Source organism: Pristiophorus japonicus, chromosome 6, assembly GCF_044704955.1.
Source record: "Pristiophorus japonicus isolate sPriJap1 chromosome 6, sPriJap1.hap1, whole genome shotgun sequence".
Taxonomy (NCBI): Eukaryota; Metazoa; Chordata; class Chondrichthyes; family Pristiophoridae; genus Pristiophorus; species Pristiophorus japonicus.
Window position 1 is genome coordinate 3280039 of NC_091982.1, and position 20995 is coordinate 3301033.

At 44.8% G+C, this 20995-nt stretch overlaps 1 protein-coding gene across 1 annotated transcript; it reads left to right on the forward strand.

Annotated features, from left to right (window-relative positions):
* Positions 1 to 2687: 2687 nt before the first annotated feature.
* Positions 2688 to 20435, forward strand: LOC139265081 (A-kinase anchor protein 11). Its single transcript, XM_070881971.1, has 2 exons — positions 2688 to 5131; positions 19513 to 20435. The coding sequence occupies exons 1-2, from the start codon at positions 2735 to 2737 to the stop codon at positions 19690 to 19692; spliced, it is 2577 nt and encodes an 858-aa protein (XP_070738072.1). The 5' UTR covers positions 2688 to 2734; the 3' UTR covers positions 19693 to 20435.
* Positions 20436 to 20995: the final 560 nt, after the last annotated feature.

Genomic DNA, 20995 nt, shown 5'->3' on the forward strand with positions numbered 1-20995 from the left:
GAGGGGGTTGACTTATGAGGAAAGGTTGAGTAGGTTGGGCCTCTATTCATTGGAATTCAGAAGAATGAGAGATGATCTTATCGAAACATATAAGATTATGAGGGGGCTTAACAAGGTGGATGCAGAGAGGATGTTTCCACTGATGGGGAAGACTAGAACTAGAGGGCACGATCTTAGAATAAGGGGCCACCCATTTAAAACAGAGATGAGGAGGAATTTCTTCTCTCAGAGGGTTGTAAATCTGTGGAATTCGCTGCCTCAGAGAGTTGTGGAAGCTGGGACATTGAGTAAATTTAAGACAGAAATAGACAGTTTCTTAAACGATAAGGGTATAAGGAATTATGGGGAGCGGGCGGGGAAGTGGAGCTGGTTCCATGATCAGATCAGCCTTGATCTTATTGAACGGCGGAGCAGGCTCGAGGGGCCGTATGGCCTACTCCTGTTCCTATTTCTTATGTTCTTATGTTCTTATGTTGGCAGCAGCTCTCAGTGTACTTGGCAATTATGAGTGTGTTTCACAATATATAATGGTCTGGACTTAGTGGTTAGCAGTAAAGGAATGGTACTCGCTGTCGGTTATGCTTACTGCTGCCCACAGACATTTTGTGAGGTTTTAAGCGGCAACGTACGGTTCCTAGGGATCTATTTCAGTGTGCCGCCCTCTACAGGGGTCCTGCGCTTGTGTGAACAGGGAAAGCAACAGCGTATCTCTTAAACCAATCAGATTGAAGTATCCTCACGCAGGGTCGAAACCAGGACGTGTAGGTTAGAATATTTAATTCATTGTAAAATCATGTACAGAAAGCAAAATAGAGAGGAAAAGAAAGATGGGATTGATAAAGGAAACAGAAGGAAAAAGTATAAAAAATATTTTAATTTTTAATTTTTTTTACATGTTCAACAATAATTAAAGGAATGAGACTCCATGTTTGTAAAAGTTGTTTCTCAGTGCCAGAGAGGTTGTTTGGCAGTAATTAAGACTTACCATGCTGTTAAAAATTCACTTACACCTGAATGCAGCAGCCCTAACTTTTTCCGGTGTAATGAGTGGGTAACTAGTGGGTAAGAACAGCAACTTCACGCCCTACATGGATTTTACCTTGGAGTCTATCGGCGAGGTACCAGTGTAGCAAAGCTTGTAGAGGACCAGGGCAATCGGACAGCAACTTCCGGATTTCCACGTTTAACTGCACATGTGCGGATGCTGGAAGTTGCTGTCTGACTTACTCCATAATAATGGTGAGCACTGATAGTCTCACAATTAATCTCAATGCAAAATAATGAAAAGAACATAAAAAATAGGAGCGGGAGTAGGCCATAGGACCTCTCGAGCCTGCTCCGCCATTCAATAAGCTCATGGCTGATCTGATCGTGACCTGAACTCCACTTTCCTGCCTGTTCCCCATAACCTTTGACTCCGCTATAGTTCAATAATATGCTCATCTCAGCCTTGAATATATTCAATGACTCAGCCTCAGAAAAGATTTAGGCCAGGAATTTCCTTGGAGCTACTCCTGCTCTGCTGCCATGACTTTACCGGAGGTACGGCATAAACCTTGTCTATACATGTAAATCACTGCACTTCTGGCAAAGTTATGGCAGCAGAAGCTCCAAGGAAATTCCTGACCCTAGTTATAATGTTCCTGCTATATAAAACATAGTAGTATTTTTACTGAAGTAAATGGTTAAACTGGTTGATATTTTATGTTTTGAATAACAGAATTCAACAGAAGGAGTAATGTGCCTATCACCCTCTCCCAACTACAACAGTAGTTCTGTATTCTGCAGCCTCAGAAAATATGCATTGGGATTCCAGCATGCAATCCACGCAGTTACCAGAAGATTTCCTGATACCAACAGTCAGAGTACAGAGAGATCCCAGCACATTCCCACTACTGATACTTCGCTTCCTGATGCCAATACTTCTCAAAGAGTAAATTTGCCTGCTCCCGATGCGGATACTTACCTTCAGGATACTCCCTTTCCTGGTGTTGCTATTCCACCTCTTCCCAGTACTGATCTTCCAATATCAGAGCAGTTGTGTCAGCAGAAGTTAGTTGCTCAAAGGCTTTCTAGTCCTGTACAACCTGCAACATGTAGTCTTGCGGAGGGCATTCAGTTGCCAAATGTAACAACAGACATAGTTGTAGGAACTCCTTCCAATCTTCCAACCCCCAGTGGATCACAATTCTTGGAAGTACTTTCCTATTATGCAGAGGGGATGTCGAATGAGATACTTAGTGCAGTGATTGAGGACAGTGCTCCTCAGGGGATCAAAACCACAACTTTGCACGTGAAACATCCCGAGGCCTGGACACCCAGTGAAGACCAGTTTTTATCAGAGATGTTTTTTCATGATATCGGCCCGCACTCCCATTCAAATCAAACTTTTGCAGATATTGGAGAGCCTCTCAAATCATCACAAAATGATTTAAGGGCAAGCAGAGCAATAGGAGCTGAGAGGAACCTTGAAGTATCAAAAGGTGGGCGTGAAGATGCTCCTCACTGTGGCATAGCCAATCTGGCAAGCAGAGAGGCTTCCAGTATTATTCAGAAGTCTTTTCAGGAGGTTGGGTTTCGAATGGAAGAGACCTTTACTGACCACATTTCACAGTTAATAATTACCAACTCACCAGAAGCAGTTGCTACAATGCTTCCTGTTGTAGAGAGTTACGCAATGAGATTAACCCAGGAAGTAATTTCTGACAGCACCAGGGAAGCAAGCTTAGGAAGGATGGTGACAAGAAACATTCTGCAGCATCTTGGAGAAGAAAGTAAGAACTCACACCATGCTAATATTGGACCAGATAAAAATAATTCCTCAGAACTTTCAGAGATTTCAACAATGCTGTTGTCTCAATCAGACATCCTTACACATGAACTTAATCATCTTACAAGAACCACAGTTAGTTCATCATGTGCTGGAGTACAACCATTGATTGATGGTGAACAAGTTGAAAGTTTAACCAAAGTATCACAGCAGTATTTGGATGGTTCTTCCCCAGACAGGGAAAGGCATTTATCAGCATCAGACAAAGAAAGATCTGATGATCAGGACTATGAGAAACTCATGTTTGATAAACTTGGGCTCACCAAGAAGGGGTCACTGGACTATCCTGATGCACCACCGCCTACACCACTGAGACCACAGCAAGGTGGCAGTCAGAAGAGTTTTACTAGAAAGCTCAAGGGAGGTTTGGCAAAAGAATTCCTTCCTTCACCCCCTCCGCCAACCCCAAAGGAAACCATGAAATTTTGCCTGTCTGAGGAGAATCGAGACACTGAGGAAAAGGCTGAATTTATGAGAAAGCTAATACGATCATTGTCTCAAGAGTTTAGTGGAAAAGACACTGCAGGGATTTCTGAGGAGCCAGAGGAGGAGAGGTTGCAAAATTTGGAGCAAGAGCTTCCGGCTTCAAAATGTGAACCAACAGAGAGTTCATGCACAAATGAAAATAAGGTAAATGACTATTTTAATTATTTGGTGTCAGGTATTGTCTTTTCATCTGCACAAGTAATATGTAGCATCATGGGAGAAAGCATTGATCCTAAAGCACCCAAGGCCCAGAAGTGTGATGGTATTAAGTTTAGCAATGAATACCAGCCGAACACCCGGGCCTCAGAAGAACTGAATACACTTTCTTCTGATACAGTTATGCCGGAAACAGAAAGGATTCCAAATAAACACAATGAGGATAAACACAGAACCAGTTTCCCTGAAAGAGAGGAAAGCCTGTTATGGGACTATGCTGAAAGATTATCACAGGAAATCATCACTGCAGTCATCAACTTTCTGAAACAAATTGAATTACTTGAACATGGAGAAAATAAAATGGACAGAAAAGGTGAAATATCTTCTGCTGAGAGTACAAACAAAGATTGTGGGCATTCACATCACATTAAGCAGGTAAATTCCATGTCAGAAGAGTTGGTAAAAAGAATGGTAAAGTCTGGCCTCCAGGTATTTAAAACTCAGTATCAATTGCAGCAGGCCAGCAATCCAAGCACTGTGAGTTTAGCTCAGGATTACAGTGAGTCTGCACATGCATCAGAACAGCTGCAGAACACAGATCCTGCAGCCAGAAGCATTGACGAAAAGTTGTTTTTCATTGGGGACAATACAGAGCAGCAGCTTATCAAAATATCACTGGAAACAATTAAATCTGAGGCAAGCAGCCAAGCTATGGTTCAATGCAGAGATCCTGTGTTTACTGAAGAGCAAAATCCAGAAACTCGAAGCGCAGGATTTGGAATTGGCATCAGAACCATTGCAAGCTCTCACGAAGGAACAAATGATATCAGTGACAGCTATTTAAGTTCTTTCAACAATCCATACCCATATAAGCAGTCACAGATAGGTGTGAAGACTGAAGAGCTCACTGGAGAGAATCTGAGTTGCTTTGTTCAAGCAGGAACAAAAATGAGTTCGTTTGGACAAACAAGGGAAAGGTTATGTCAGCATGAAGTTGATGATCCATTTCTAGCCCTTAATTCAGAGCCCATTACTAATGAAGAAGAAAAGTCTTTCATCTTGGAATTGTCTAAAGTGATATTGAAGGATCCAGACCACAAACCAGCAAATAAAACATATGCTGAAAGCCTAGCAGAAGCTATACTGGAATCCTCCTTGGCTGATGCATGTAGGTACTGTAGTGCTGGACCAGGTTTAAAGGAGGTACCAACACATACTCCAAATACTGATGAATTGTGCAGAAAACCTCTCTCAGTTTCCAATAGCTCAGGAGAACAAAATCCAGAGCCCCAACAGAAGATACAGACAGAAGAATCGTTCAAGGACGGAGGAGTAGGTGTTCCCATAATTCTGAACACTAAATCACAAAGACTAAATATTGTTGAATATACAGGTGTGACATCAACAAAACAAGCACAAGAGGGTCTGAATCGGTCCACTGTCACATTCCAGTGGCAGGCTGAACAACAAGAAGTCTGTGAGGAAGCACAGTACTCTACGTCACTGGCTCCAAGGGCAATAGAACTTTTGTTGGTGAACTTTAACTCTAAGTCTGCTGCTGCTGATGTACAGGTGCAAGCAATGCTGCAGTGGGCAGCAGCTTCTCAGCTTAACGTCTCCAAGATTCATGTAAGGAATTCAAGTGAGGACTTCATACGGGTAAGTCCCACAAACTTCCTACAACGAGATCACAATTTATGATAATTGTTTATGACAGTGTGTGAATTAATTAATTACCCGACTCTAATACTATGGGTTAGAAATTTGGCGATTTTGCGACTGGGTTTTTGGTGCTATTTCCCTCTTTTTGGCGAAAACCTGTGTAGGGTATCTGAATCTCTCTGGGCTTGCATTCGACAGTGAGATGATTCTTTCAGAACAATTGGCACAGTTTATTAAAAACACACACATGCATTTAACACCAGTTGTCAAATATCCTATAGATCTACCTTAGTTACAACAGAGATACAATGAGGTTATAATAAAAAGCGATATACATTAAGCCCCTTTTGCTGGCTGGTTTGAACACACGGCATGCTGATTTGGCTGGTCTTCAACAGGAGGTCTTTTGCCATGTGTCTAGCAGGGAGAGAAGAGAGAGAAAAGTTCCTGGCTTGCGTTTTTTATATTCCTCAAGGTCATTGTCCTCAGAAAAGCCTCCCGATTGGACTTTGGTTCCAGGGCAGCTTCTTATTGGCTCTCCTCACACATGTGACTGTCTGGTCTGGCTCAGCCATCTCTGATTAGATTAAATGGCTTTTCCAATAAAAATTGCCTTGCGCCTATGGAAGTGGCCCAATGAAGTCTATCTGGAGGTGAATCCATGGCCATTGAGGTGGGGATGCGCTTTGAAGCAAGGCTCATTTAGTGCATGTGGGAGGATTGTGTTGCAGGCACGGTAGGCATCGTGCCACAAATTGGTCAATTGTTTCCCTCATGGAAGGCCACCAAGCTGTGGATGCTATCTTGTAGAAGGTTACCAAGGCCGAATAGTGCCCTGCTGTAGGGTGGGAGTGAAAGAGGGAGAGCAGTTCCTGACCGACCTCTGGTGGAACACACACCACTGGGCAGGCGTTTGGCTTTCTTTTGAACATCAGCAGCTGCTCATCTGAGTCAGGGGCAGTGGCTAGTCTGGTATTGGGAGCCCAGGCTGTTGGTTGAGGAAGGGGTCTGTCTTCCTCGTGCCAGGCGCTTACAGCAGCATATGACCAGTATTGCTACTGCAGGGATTTTAAATCTAGGTGATCTGTTGGGGAGGCCTTGCTAACAGCATTGCAGGGCTCAACAATTATATCCTCTATCTCCCCATCAATCGCAGTGTCCTTGGCTGCTCTGTCTGCTCTGGAATTTCCCTCACTATGTGGACCCCATTTTCTATGGGCTGCTACCTTTCCTATGAAGCAGGGCTGGGATCGCTGTTTAAGGTATGACCAGAGCAGGCGTAACCAGGGCCCATGGACTAGGGCCTCACCGTCTATCGTACAATAGTCGTTTTTGTGGTATAGGGACAGGGAGAGCGTGGTGTTTATAGCATAGGCTCTGTCGGACCAAATATTCACGGGTCTATCTGAGGTTTCCTTTACAGCAGTTAGAAGGTCGGTGATTTCTGCATATTGTGAAGACTGTTGCATCTTCGCTGGATGGTTCTTTCTGGCAATACCACAGCGTATCCGGTGTGAGGGGACCCTTCAATGTGATATGAGGACTCATCGATGTAGACATCTGGGGCACCCTGTGTGGGCTCTTTCTGCACAAGTTAATCAGGGGTAACGGACATTCATGTGGGTCCCCCTCATAGATCAGAAATTGTGGCAGCAAGGTGGTGGTTTTGGAAATGGTATCAATGTCTCTTTCCATAAATTCCAATGTCCATTTGCTGAGACGCTGCGAGGAAACTAGCGAATCTCCAGGATTCATCAGTTGTTTGAGGTGTCCCCGCTGTGCAGGATTGTAGCCTGTAACCCAGTAATAAAGGTAAAGTAATGTACCGACCAGAAGACGGCCAGTAGGTGGCGCTCACATGCGGTATACGTCTTTACTGCCCCCTGCAGGATTCGAGACGCATATGCAATGGACTGCAGTCGATCAGCTCATGTTTGGCACAGAACTGCAGTGAGGCTTTGCTCTGTGGCCCCGACCTCAAAATGGAGGGGCTGCGTGGGGTCAGGCTGGATCAGACATGCGGCCTGTATCACTGCAGTTTTTAATTTAGCCACAGACTGGGTGTGGGTATCAGTCCATGCCGGGCGTATGTCATCACCCTGCAGTTTTATTAAATCATACAGGGGCTTTGCACACTCTGCAAAGCTGGGATAAAATTCCTTTGGTACCCCACCAAACCCAAGAATAATCGTAGGGCTGTTTTCGAAGTGGGTAATGGCAGTTGCTGTATTATCTCCACCTTGTGAGAGTTGGGGGATGATCCCTCTGGAGAAATGGACACTCCGAGAAAGGTGACCCATTCTTTTACTAATTGAGCCTTGCGGGGATTCACCTTTAGTCCCGCCTGAGCCAACAATGTCAAAAGTTCGTGCCAAAGGGACAGATGCTCCTCCCTGCTGTCGGTTGCCAGCGGTAGGTTGTCTATGTACTGCAGCAAGCAGGTAGGGTGGGAAAAGTCTTTGAAAATTGCAGCCATTCTTTTGTGGACTATCGTGGGGACATTGTTGAACCCCTAAGGCAAGCATGTCCAGGTGTAGCTCTGGTCCTCAAATGTGAATGCAAATTTGTACTGGTCTTCCCCTTTAACAGGGATACTCCAGAATCCATTGGCGATGTCGAGGGTTGAGAAGTACTTGGAACCAGCAGGTATTTGAGATAATATGGTGTGAGTTTCTCTTACTACCAGTAAGCAGGCTGGTGTTACAGAATTTAACTTTCTGTAATCAATAGTCAGTCGCCAGCTGCTATCAGGCTTTTTTAACCGGCCATGTGGGTGAATTAGTCGTGAAAGTGCCTGTCCTAAGAACACCCTGCTCGACTAGGGATTTTATGGTGTCTCGGATGTAAGGGTGACTCTCCCTTGGGATGGGGTACTGTTTAGTGAATGAGTGGGAGGAAGAGGTCCCTCACTAGATTCCTCGCCTGCCATTTTTCCACATGCTTGCGTGTGGCAAACACCGCTAGGTGTTCTCGAATTAATTTTGCCACAGCTTCATTTTCACTCCCCGGAGGGTCATACTCAGATGGCTTTTTAATAGCAAATACCGAGTGAGCATCTGAAGTTTCTATCACTCCTGCCTGATCTCCCAATCCCATCCAAACACAGTCCTGATTATAATCGATCACCACGCCATACTGATCCAACACATCAGTCCCTAAAATTCCCCTTCAGTCGGGGGTGGTCATCAGCATCGGTGCTGGGACCTTACAGGTGAGGCCTCCCACCTGAAGTTCAGTGGCCTTCCCTGTATACGCAGTGGTTGGAGCACCGTTAAACTCTTTAAGGGTCATATAACCCTTGCCCACCGCATGGCGTTCAGGGTATGGGGTGTGGATGATGGTAATGGCTGAGCCAGTATCGATAAGCATAATCTGCTGCCTGCCCCCTTTTAAGACAACAAGGACTACTGGTCTCCCGCTACCATCACGTCGGAACCCCACTTCCACCAATCTTTGGGGGCCGAACCCTGTCACAGGGTCGATCCTGGAATGGGTCTCTCTAATGAGTGTGCATTGTCAATTACGTGCACCGCTAAATAATTTTGCATCCTCCCTGTGGTAATTTGAGTTTGTATGAGGGTTATCAATTGATCCAATCGCTGATCTGTCCCAGAGGGCTTGGATTCGTCCCTTGGGAGGTATCTATGCGTTGCATCATGGTTCGGTGCTGGTCTGGGTCTGCTGCAATCTTTTGCTCGGTGGTCTACCTTCTTACAATTAAAGCACTGTCCCTTAAAGGGCTGGTGTCAAGATCCCTCCACCAGTGACACTGGTTTATTTGCAGTTGGTGGTGACTTCCCCTTTAACTAGTCATTTATCATCTCCCAAAGCTATTTGAGCGTTGGTCTCTATATCTGTTCACTGATTGGTGGGCCTCATGGCTATTTTAACTAAAGGGTGGAGTTGGGTCAGGAACATCGATTTAAATTGTTCCTGATTCTTTCCTACTGTAGCATTTGCAGGTGCCTGGTTCTGCGTACGTTGATAGATATCGTACAGGCGATTACTGAAGGCTCTAAGGGTCACTTCTGGGCACTGCCTGGTCTGATTAAGCAGAGCCACTAAGTTCAAGTTTCAGATCCCTAAATGGTTTAGGATCTCGGTCATGAGTACATCGCTGCTGTGCCAGGCTGGAGGACTGTGTCTGGCAGATTATCTTTTAGGGAAGTGGAACAGGCCAAGAGGAGGACTCGTGTTAAGTCTCTCTCTTCCAACTTGGAATGGGCCCCAACTTGTGGCTACATGCCATAGCGTCAGCACCAGATATGGGCTGTGAGTCGGTATGGTTACTGGTGATGTTGCCGTGTGCATTACGGTTACAATTGGCTCTTGTGTCTCCAACGTATCCCATTCTACACCACTCTCCTGGGGATTATACTTACTTCCTTCCTCTTCCCAATCTGTTTCCCCCTTTTCCCCTTCTGCTGTCTCCGTTGTGGCTCCCCGTGTTACTGCGGATACCAGGGCCTGCTGCTCCCTAACTTACTTTTTAGCCTCGCTATTTCTAGTTGGCACTGGGAGTGATCTGCTTCCCTATGTGGCTTCTTAATGACTTCTCTTAATGCAGCTCTATCATCTTCTATCTCTTGCTGGAGCCTCAAGTTTTCCAATTTATATTTTTTTAACTCTTAATTTGTTTTCATTTGCTTCAACAACAGCTGCGGTGGCAGTTAAGTTTGAAAGGCTTTGTTGCTGTAGCAATGAAGCTGCCCGGCCTCTCTTTCTAATTGCTTAATATTGTGGTTTAAGTGGCCAATTTCTTGTCTTAACTGCTGTATTTCTCCCTCTTTTAACTGCTTCACAAGTTGGAGGCCTTCTTCCTTTTGCTGTTTTATACCTTCAATCTCTCTTTTCTTTTACTTGCAATTCTTTCAAATCTTGTATCACTTTGGCGTCTTGCCTCATTAATTCCTCATCTCTCCTGGCACAATAAAAAGCGCTAAACTCCACGAGACTGTTTGCCCGTTTTGATCTCAGCTCTCCCCTATCTACCCTTTCCTGTATAATTCTCACCATCTCTCCAAATGAGGCAGGTCCACCCTCGTGCTTTGCCTGTGCCCTTAACTCTTCTGCGTCTTGTATCGGGAGCTTTTTGGACAACCTCTCCCGATAAACTAGCTCAACATTACTTTTTATTGTTGGCTTTCTGTCCATGACCGATCCCTTCATCCTGTGTCTTTTGAATATAACTACTGGTGGGTCCCCACGTAAACAGTTCCATCCCACCCCACTTAAACAGTAACAACTATCAAGATGACTGCTCCCCTAAGACGCAACTCCCAATCCGTTTAATTGTTTCAATTATAATCCTTACACAGGTTAGAATCGCAATTCCCGAGATTTCCAATTGTTCAAAATAATCATCAACAAAAGCTGTCTCGCCTGTTACCCGCATTCTCCAGCAATTTTGTAGGATTTCTGAATCTCACTGGGCTTACATTTGACAGTGAGACGATTCTTTCAGAACATAAGAACATAAGAATTAGGAACAGGAGTAGGCCATCTAGCCCCTCGAGCCTGCTCCGCCATTCAACAAGATCATGGCTGATCTGGCCGTGGACTCAGCTCCACTTACCCGCCCACTCCCCGTAGCCCTTAATTCCCTTGTTGGTTAAAAATCTATCTATCTGTGATTTGAATACATTCAATGAGCTAGCCTCAACTGCTTCCTTGGGCAGAGAATTCCACAGATTCACAACCCTCTGGGAGAAGAAATTCCTTCTCAACTCGGTTTTAAATTGGCTCCCCCGTATTTTGAGGCTGTGCCCCTAGTTCTAGTCTCCCCTACCAATGGAAACAACCTCTCTGCCTCTATCTTGTCTATCCCTTACATTATTTTATATGTTTCTATAAGATCACCCCTCATCCTTCTGAACTCCAACGAGTAAAGACCCAGTCTACTCAATCTATCATCATAAGGTAACCCCCTCATCTCCGGAATCAGCCTAGTGAATCGTCTCTGTACCCCCTCCAAAGCTAGTATATCCTTCCTTAAGTAAGGTGACCAAAACTGCACGCAGTACTCCAGGTGCGGCCTCACCAATACCCTGTACAGTTGCAGCAGGACCTCCCTGCTTTTGTACTCCATCCCTCTCGCAATGAAGGCCAACATTCCATTCGCCTTCCTGATTACCTGCTGCACATGCAAACTAACTTTTTGGGATTAAATGAACCTCTGATGATTCTGGTTGCAAGCAGTTCTTCCTTCTAAAAGAGTTTCATGCACAAGGACCCCCAGGTCCCTCTGCACCTCAGAATGTTGTAATTTCTCCCCATTCAAATAATATTCCCTTTTACTGTTTTTTTTCCCCAAGGTGGATGACCTCACACTTTCCGACATTGTATTCCATCTGCCAAACCTTAGCCCGTTCACTTAACCTATCCAAATCTCTTTGCAGCCTCTCTGTGTCCTCTATACAACCCGCTTTCCCACTAATCTTTGTGTCATCTGCAAATTTTGTTACACTACACTCTGTCCCCTCTTCCAGGTCATCTATGTATATTGTAAACAGTTGTGGTCCCAGCACTGATCCCTGTGGCACACCACTAACCACCGATTTCCAACCGGAAAAGGACCCATTTATCCCGACAATTGGCACAGTTTATTAAAAACACACACATGCATTTAACACCAGTCGTCAAATATCCTATAGATCTACCTTAGTTACAACAGAGATGCAATGAGGTTATAATATAAAGCGATATACGTTACACCCCTTTTGCTGGTTAGTTTGAACACACAGCATGTTGATTTGGCTGGTCTTCAACAGGAGGTATTTTGCTGTGTGTCAAGCAGGGAGAGAAGAGAGAGAAAAGTTCCTGGCTTGCGTTTTTTATATTCCTCAAGGTCATTGTCCTCCAAAAAGCCTCCCGATTGGACTTTGGTCCCAGGGCAGCTTCTTATTGGCTCTCCTCACACATGTGGCTGTCTGGTCTGGCTCAGCCATCTCTGATTAGTTTAAATGGCTTTCCAATACACACAACCCATGCGGCAACTCTGGAGGCTTTCATTTTGATTCTTACAAAACTTAGCCCATGCTGGCAATCTGTGGGCTTCCATTTATCTCAACACAAACAAGCCTTTCCGTTAATCTACACTTTTAACATTTATACATACACATAATCAATTTTAATCATTAATAAACACTTTTATTCTTGCACCCGGTTGGCGGGAAATTCCGTGACCTTTGTGCGATGACACTTTCCACGTACCACTGGGACAGCAGTGCCGTCGTGCAGTAGTCGAAATAGCGTTTCACCAGAAATTTGGCTCCCTCCACACCCCGTATTCTGCGCTCAGAATACCGACAGGGAAAAACCTGTTGTAGCACCCCTGCCAACAGCGGTAAGTATAAAGACCTGCAAAAAGGCAAGTTCAAGTTTTATCTTTTAAATTCTTTTTCAGCGATTCGATAGATAAATGTCTTGTCAATGTTTTGTGAATTTTTTTGGTTTGTTTTCTCCATTTTGGGGGGAGGGGGGTATTTTTGCCCCCCTCCCAAGGCCTCTCTCGTAGCGGTATCAGCCTCGGACTAAAGTTGCCAAAATTCGTGATTTGTGCCGCGAATCCTTGTGCAACATCGATTTTTACCGCTGCGCAAATTAAGGACTGAATGTTGGGCCCTAATAGCGATAGCGAAGCGAAAACAGTCATTTTGGTGAAAACCGGATTTCTAGCCCTAAGATTGAGCAAAGCTGCAAATTAATATATCATTAGGTATACTGTGTTAAGCATTTACCTAGAAAGGTTTACTGTGATGGTAAAAGGATATATTTGGTTGAAAACATTTTAAGTTAACCTACCTACTTATTGAAATTTCTGAATGCACCTGTGGATGTATCTGTTAAAGATTATTTTTATTTGTTTTGAACTATGTCCATCCAATATTATATAAAAGATCAAGAGTTGCTCATACATTTGGAAACTTTACAAAAGATAATGGGATTTTTTTTGTTTAAAGTAGACCCCTTCAGGAAACCCAACAAGTTGTTGAAAGAAAGCATGAGGCTTGCCCGGACTGGTCTGTAGAAAATGCATCACATGACTTGACATTGAACCATATGGAACCAGAAGGTCCCAGATTCAATCTCTGGACTGTGCTGCTTCAGCTGATTTCTATCCAGGTCGATAACTGAAGCTATAATTTGCTTCAGTGCTCCTGGGCTGAACATCCAGGGACCTCTATTACAAATTGTAGATAGGGTCAGGCTTGGCTGTGTTGTTCCGATAATCAAATAGCTTTTTGACAATCACTTTCTAAAGCTCACATTTGAAAATGGCCACCTAGGTGAGGTATTAATCACATTTTCTGTGGAACTATATCATGGCATGATTCGCTGCTTTCAGAGAGAAGGCGGGGGTCACACATGCACAGAAATTGCATGGATGTTGGATGGTTTTCCATTTCATTGAATGTTCCCTACTCGTATGGCTTATCCATTGTTAGAGGCCAGAGCCAGTAAGCCTGACCAGGCTCAAAATACTGACTAGAGAGAGAGAGAGAGAGAGAAAGAGTGCTTTATTCTGGAGCAAATTTAAAATCTACACCAGCGCTCAGTTCAATATGCAAATAGGAACTAAAGCAGCCTGGCTCCTCTGGCGCCATTATGTTATTTACAACTTCATATCTATTGAAAACATACTTCAAGCAACTTTATCTTATCACTTGGCTCAGACAATATCTCTAACCTGCCTGTATTTATGAACACAGCTGAATGGCGTCAATGAGTTAATCTGCTTAACCAGCCCTACTTCCACTGAGAAAAATCAGACCATGGCACAAACATTAAAAGTGTTGGAGGTATTCTTTGGATCTGGTATTCATCCAGTTAGAGGAGCTGACACAACACAGTCACCACTAATTAAATGTAATTATTTTCAACTAAACACATACAAGTGTTCTAAAAATAGGATGTATCACGGCCTACAGGGCGATGAGTTAAATATCACAAAGCTAGTGTATACCAGTTGTGATTTATACATTTTTGTTTCATACTTATTATTCCGATATATATTTTTGAGGTTATGTTAATATTTTTTTTCTCCCCCTCCTAATCCTCTCATATTCTAGACAGCAGAGGGGTAACCTCCACTTTTTCACCATCAGCCACTACAAAGTACAAGGGCTACCTTGTGACTCCTCTCTCTCTAATTTTACCTCTCTTTCTCTTGTGACTATAAATCGCAGTGAAATAATACACTGATCTTTCCTCTCTGAGACTGAGTCAGGTGACTGATATTGGAATTTCTATTGTTGCTAGATTCTTTGCGAGACTGTCTGCTGTAGAAGTGAAGTCAAATGTTGTTTAGTTTCTTATAAATAGATCAGTTTAAAAAACAAAAAACCCTCAGCCATATCATGCAATACATGTGTGCTTCTCCTGCAGCAGCACAGCTAAGATTGCAAACTCAATCTGTCCAAAGTTGCCCAGGAGTTGCTCCGTTTTTTTTTTGGAGCAACTTGATTTTTCTGGAGTATCTTAAAAATACCCATTTTGCACATTCAATTTGTGCCAGTGTAAGTGAGTTAGTTAGAATTTTTTTAGTTTAGTTTAGTTTTTTTCAAAAGGGGCTGTTACCAGCAACCTATGCCAGTTTTGGCCATTTAAGCCACTTTGGACAGCTAATAGTTGCTCCAAACTAACTTAGGCCAGCATATGTGGCCACGTGGCCACACAGAAAACCCCTTGCGGAGAGTTAAGAAATCAGCACAGGTAGCCAGAGATAGGGGTGGGAAGGGAAGCGGAGAGGACCTTCCAAAGCATTAAACAAAGCATAACAACATTCAAGAAGCATAAAAACCATCAAGAAGAAATAAAAAAATAAAACTTAAGTTCTACCTTCCTAACTTGGGCCCAGGAATCAGCGGGCCGACCGGTGCGAGAGGCCGCTCGGCCGGGGATAGGTGCGGGCGGGATGACCGGGCGGGAGAGCACAGGGAACTGGCCACAGGCTCACAGAGCACACAGGCAGGCTGGGCTGGGCTCACACAACACACAGGCTGTTGGCTGCAGGAATCAACGGACAGTGGGCCGGCCAGTGCGGGAGGCCACTCGGTCGGGGATAGGTGCGGGCGGGACGACCGGGCGGGAGAGCACAGGGAACTGGCCGCTTGCCAATGTTATTCGCTACTGCACATGCGCAAACGCTCCACTGCACATGCGCAGCACTGCCTGCACTCTTTCACGCGCAGGGCTCTAGCTCCGCCCCCCCAATGGAATCGCCACGCCAAGCTCCAGGAGAGACAACAGAGCGGCCAGTATCCGGGGACATCTTTTTGCCGCTGTTTTGAGCCTAGGAAGTTGGCGCATCTCACATGAGTGCGCAGAAAAAATGGGTGGGCTAAATTTGGGCCCAATGGAAGCTGAAATAGAAACTGTCTCACCACTCCACGATATCACGTACTATTACCACAATGAATCGTGCAATTCCATTACCCAGTTAACCCATTGCATCCTTTATTCATGTCATAAAGCTACTATAAAGCTAAAAAGGCAAACTTAGTTCTCAAATATACGTATGGCCTGAATTCGGCGGTGTTGCTAAGGAGTATGCTGTTGACATTTGAACAGAATCTGCACTTACTGCATGCAAACCCCCCTTTGAAAAGTTGCTTTCAAACACTCTAGATTTGTGCACCGTGTCGTGGCCCATAGATCCCAGGGTGCACCATTGTGCGTATGTGAACCTGGGATCACATGCGGCGGTGCTCCTTTCACTTCCTGACTCTTAGCCAATCCGGAAATAGAAGAGATTGCTGATTAGCCCACACCCCATTTTAAATAATTTAGCAGCCAGAAATGCTATTTTATTAATAAATTACGATCATTGAAATTGTATTTAATACACAAACCAAGATTATAATACACAAACCTATAATTACAGTCCTTTAAGAACACAAGAAATAGGAGCAGGAGTAGGCCATTTAGCCCCTCGAGCCTGCTCCAGCATTCAATAAGATCATGGCTGATCTTCTACCTCAACTCCACTTTCCTGCACTATCCCCATATCCCTTGATTTCCTTAATATCCAAATATCCATCAATCCCTCTCTTGAATATACTCAATGGCAGAGCTTCCACAGCCCTCGGGGGTAGAGAATTCCGAAGACTCACAACGCCCTGAGTGAAGAAAGTTCTCCTCATCTCGGTCCTAAATGGCCGACTCCCTTCTTCTGGGACGGTAACCCCTGCTTCTTGACTCCCCAGCCAGGGGAAACATCTTTTCTGAATCTACCTGTCAAACTCTGTAATAATTTTGTATATTTCCATGCAATCACCTCTAATTCTTCTAAACTCGAGAGAATATAAGCCTAGTCTACTCAATCTCTCCTCATAGGACAATCCCCCCCCATCCCAGGAATCAGTCTAGTGAACCTTCGTTGTACTCTGGCAAGTATATCCTTCCTTAGAGACCAAAACTGTACACAATACTCGAGGTGCGGTCTCACCAGGGCCCTATATAATTGCAGTAAGATGTCTTTACTCTTCTACTCATATTCTCTTGTAATAAAGGCCAACATACCTTTTGCTCTCTTAATTGCTTGCTGTACCTGCAGGTTAACTTTCAGTGATTGGTGTACAAGGTCACCCAGGTCCCTCTGAACACCAACATTTCCCAATCTCTCACCATTTAAAAAATATTCTGCTTTTCTATTTTTCCTCCCAAAGTGGATAACTTCACATTTCTCCACATTATATTCCAGTTGTCATGTTCTTGCCCACTCACTGAGTCTGTCTCTATCCCCTTGAAGCCACCTCACAATTTATATTCCCACCTAGTTTTCTTTCATCAGCAAACTTGGATATATTACATTTGGTCCCCTCATCCAAATCATTGATACAGATTGTGAATAGCTGGGGCCCCAGCACTGATCCTTGCGGTACCCTACTAGTTACAACCTGCCAACCTGAAAATGACCCGTTTAATCTGATTCTCTGTTTTCTGTCCGTTAACCAATCCTCAATCCATGCTAGTATATTACCCCCAATGCCATGATCCCTAATTTTGTTTAATAACCTCTTGTGTGGCACCTTATCAAATGTCTTCTGAAAATCCAAATACACCACATCTACTGGTTCCCCCTTAACTATTCTGCTAGTTACAACCTCAAAATATAGTCCTATCGTATTTGTTTCTCTTCTATTAGGCTAACTTTTGATTAATTTAAATAATCTAAAATTGAGAATTTAAATGTCTGATAACATGAGGAAATCCTGAAAGTGAATGAAATCCTATCTAAATAGAAGTTGGGAAATAATTAAACCGAAACTACAAAAGGCCTTTAGGCAGCAAAGATGGTGACACAAAGAGCACCTTTTTTCAAACACGAACAAAAGAAAGTTTCTTTTAAAGTTTGTGCCCGCTCAGACACAAACCAGTGCCTCCATGTTATGGGCTGTAGCATAAACTAATATAATCTTCGCATCCTCCTCCCCTTACGCTGTGCAACATGCTCCTGCGCCTGTGTGCACCAGACATAAACATTTTCAGAGTAATTAATGCGAGTAGGTGGGCAATTAGCCCAACTTTTTGCCAGCACGTCGCTTTGAATCGGGAGGTGAAACGTCAGCGAAGCCAATGTGCAGTTGGAGCTTGACGGGTCACAAGTTTGGCATTTAGTGCGTGCACAAGCACAAGCTGAAATCCTGAACTTGCGGTCAATTTCAAAGACAGTACTCAGAGTACGCTGTCATACCAACTGCGATTCAGGGCCATAATATTTTAATCAGCAAAGCTGCTTTGTGATGTCTTGTCAATGCTGCTGTGATATCAGAGTGGTCGCTTGTAGTGCAGGTGCAGCGTCGAAAATCCGGAGTTCCGGAATCCGGAATGTTCCAGACTCCGGGTCGATCAGTGGCAGGGTTGTCCGGAATCCGTAAAATGTTCCGGAATTTGGACTCGCCGACGCTGCTGACCTCAGGCCTCGCCTCGCTGCTGCTGCCCTTACCTCAGGACCTCCTCGTCAGCCGGTCCGAACACCACCTCGGCATAGCCTCACCCGAACACCTCCTCGGCATAGCCTCACCCAAACACCTCCTCGGCATAGCCTCACCCGAACACCTCCTCGGCATAGCCTCACCCGAACACCTCCTCGGCATAGCCTCACCCGAACACCACCTCGGCATAGCCTCACCCGAACACCTCCTCGGCATAGCCTCACCCGAACACCTCCTCGGCATAGCCTCACCCGAACACCTCCTCGGCAAAGCCTCACCCGAACACCTCCTCGGCATAGCCTCACCCAAACACCTCCTTGGCATAGCCTTACCCGAACACCACCTCGGCATAGCCTCACCCAAATCGTCAGCCGGTCCGAACATCTCGGCATAGCCTCACCCGAACACCTCCTCGGCATAGCCTCACCCGAACACCTCCTCGGCAAAGCCTCACCCGAACACCTCCTCGGCATAGCCTCACCCAAACACCTCCTCGGCATAGCCTCACCCGAACAGCTCCTCACCCAAACACCACCTCGGCATAGCCTCACCCAAACACCACCTCGGCAAAGCCTCACCCAAACACCTCCTCGGCAAAGCCTCACCCAAACACCTCCTCGGCATAGCCTCACCCGAACATCTCCTCGGCAAAGCCTCATCCAAACACCTCCTCGGCAAAGCCTCACCCGAACACCACCTCGGCATAGCCTCACCCGAACACCACCTCGGCATAGCCTCACCCAAACACCACCTCGGCAAAGCCTCACCCAAACACCTCCTCGGCAAAGCCTCATCCAAACACCTCCTCGGCAAAGCCTCACCCGAACACCACCTCGGCATAGCCTCACCCGAACACCACCTCGGCATAGCCTCACCCAAACACCACCTCGGCAAAGCCTCACCCAAACACCTCCTCGGCATAGCCTCACCCGAACACCTCCTCGGCATAGCCTCACCCGAACACCACCTCGGCAAAGCCTCACCCGAACACCTCCTCGGCATAGCCTCACCCGAACACCACCTCGGCAAAGCCTCACCCGAACACCTCCTCGGCATAGCCTCACCCGAACACCACCTCGGCAAAGCCTCACCCGAACACCTCCTCGGCATAGCCTCACCCAAACACCACCTCGGCAAAGCCTCACCCAAACACCTCCTCGGCATAGCCTCACCCAAACACCTCCTCGGCGGGGGCCCCTACCCCTGTGTTTTTGACGTTCCGAAATCCGGAAATACCTGAACCTGGGCTCGGGTATTTCCGGAGTCGTGACATCAGAAACACGTCCGAAAGTCCAGAAAAACATGAAGTCCAGAACCGTCTCGATCCCGAGGGTTCCAGATTTTAGGTGCTGCATCTGTATTCCAGTTGGATTGTCTTTAGGACCTGATTGGGAAACAATTTGTGCATAAAGTGACAACAGTAATCTCTCTCTGTTTCAGTTCCCAACTCTATTGACACTAGCTGAAGAGGAGGAATGGACTGTGGGAGACCTTCTTCGTGCAGTGCTAACCTTCAGTGAAAGAAATCAAACAGCAGCCAGCCCAACACTTTTCGACTGTCTCCTTGAAGACCTGGATAGCATTCAGACTCGCAGTATACCGCACAGAACCTCCAGCTAAACTCTTGGTTTTTACCCAGAAAATTGTTGAAGTAATGATTCACAGTCAACCTTTCATAGTTTAAAAAATAATGTAGAATGCAATACATTTTCAACATCCCAAGGGAAAGATGCCTGGAAGAATTTGAGTTTTGAAGGAGTAAAGAAGGAATTGCGTGTTGAAACTGTCTGCCTCTCATCTGCTCCCAACCCTCAGACTAGTTTTATGTTTTACTGAAAGGTTTACTGTGTTTTTAAAAAGGTTTAAATTGACGGTCAGTGTCTTTCTTGGGGTACAGTTCTCTTATCTTTAGGTTTGTGATCTGTTCCGAGGCTACACCTCCCAAATGATAGTCTGCAATCAGCAATGAGGAAGTGCATAGCCTGAGTTGACACACCTCATTCCCCAAGGTGCTCAGACAGCTTTCTGTACAAGCATAGGTACAAACACATCAGAAGCACCAATGTGCTGGACCATGATGCCTTCCTATCATGCCCTACTTTTGCATTCTTTTTTACTGTACCCTTTTCCACTTCATAGCAGTCATGTGGAGCTGCTGAAAGCTTATAAGAAATTAAACAACATGTAGAATATTAATTGAAAACACCATTTGAAAATGTCAGGCTGCCTACCTCAGTACCTCAGGGGAGTGGTTTTAGAGGAGATCTCACCAACAGGAAAGAAAGGAACCTTAAATGATGTCTGAAACATTATTTGAAAAAAATAGTTGGTAGGGTAAACATAAAAGACTGGAATTATATGTTGCGTCATTTTAATTTATTCCCACTTGATTGGAATATTAATTGAGGCAGTAACACGGCTAGTTGCTGGTGTAAATAGTCCAGCTATACAAGTTGGGATTTCTTACTTACATTTTTTAATATTTTTCCTTGTCACACAATTTTTCTGCTTTTATACTGTACCTGCAGCCTTTGGACACATAGTAAATTCTGGATTATTCAGCTACAACAATTAGTCTTTTCTAAGCCATTAACTGTATGTGTTCATTCTGGAGTCATAATTTCACATTCCTACTGCTTGTGTCATTGTTAAGGAAACTTTTAATATATGTAAATTAATGTGGGAATTTCCTGATAGCCATGGATTGGTCTAGCCACTAGTTTCCAGGTGTGAGTGCAAAGTGCCATTTTCTGTTGGATCTGAATATTGGTTTAATAATTGTGCTTTAGCAATTGTCTCGGAGACTGCTGAATATATCAGCCTGTGCCATCACATCGTGTGATTTAGAAAACTAATCATTAAACCACTCAAGCTAAACAAAACTCTCTCCATGGTTCAATGAACTATAGTAATGAATCACACA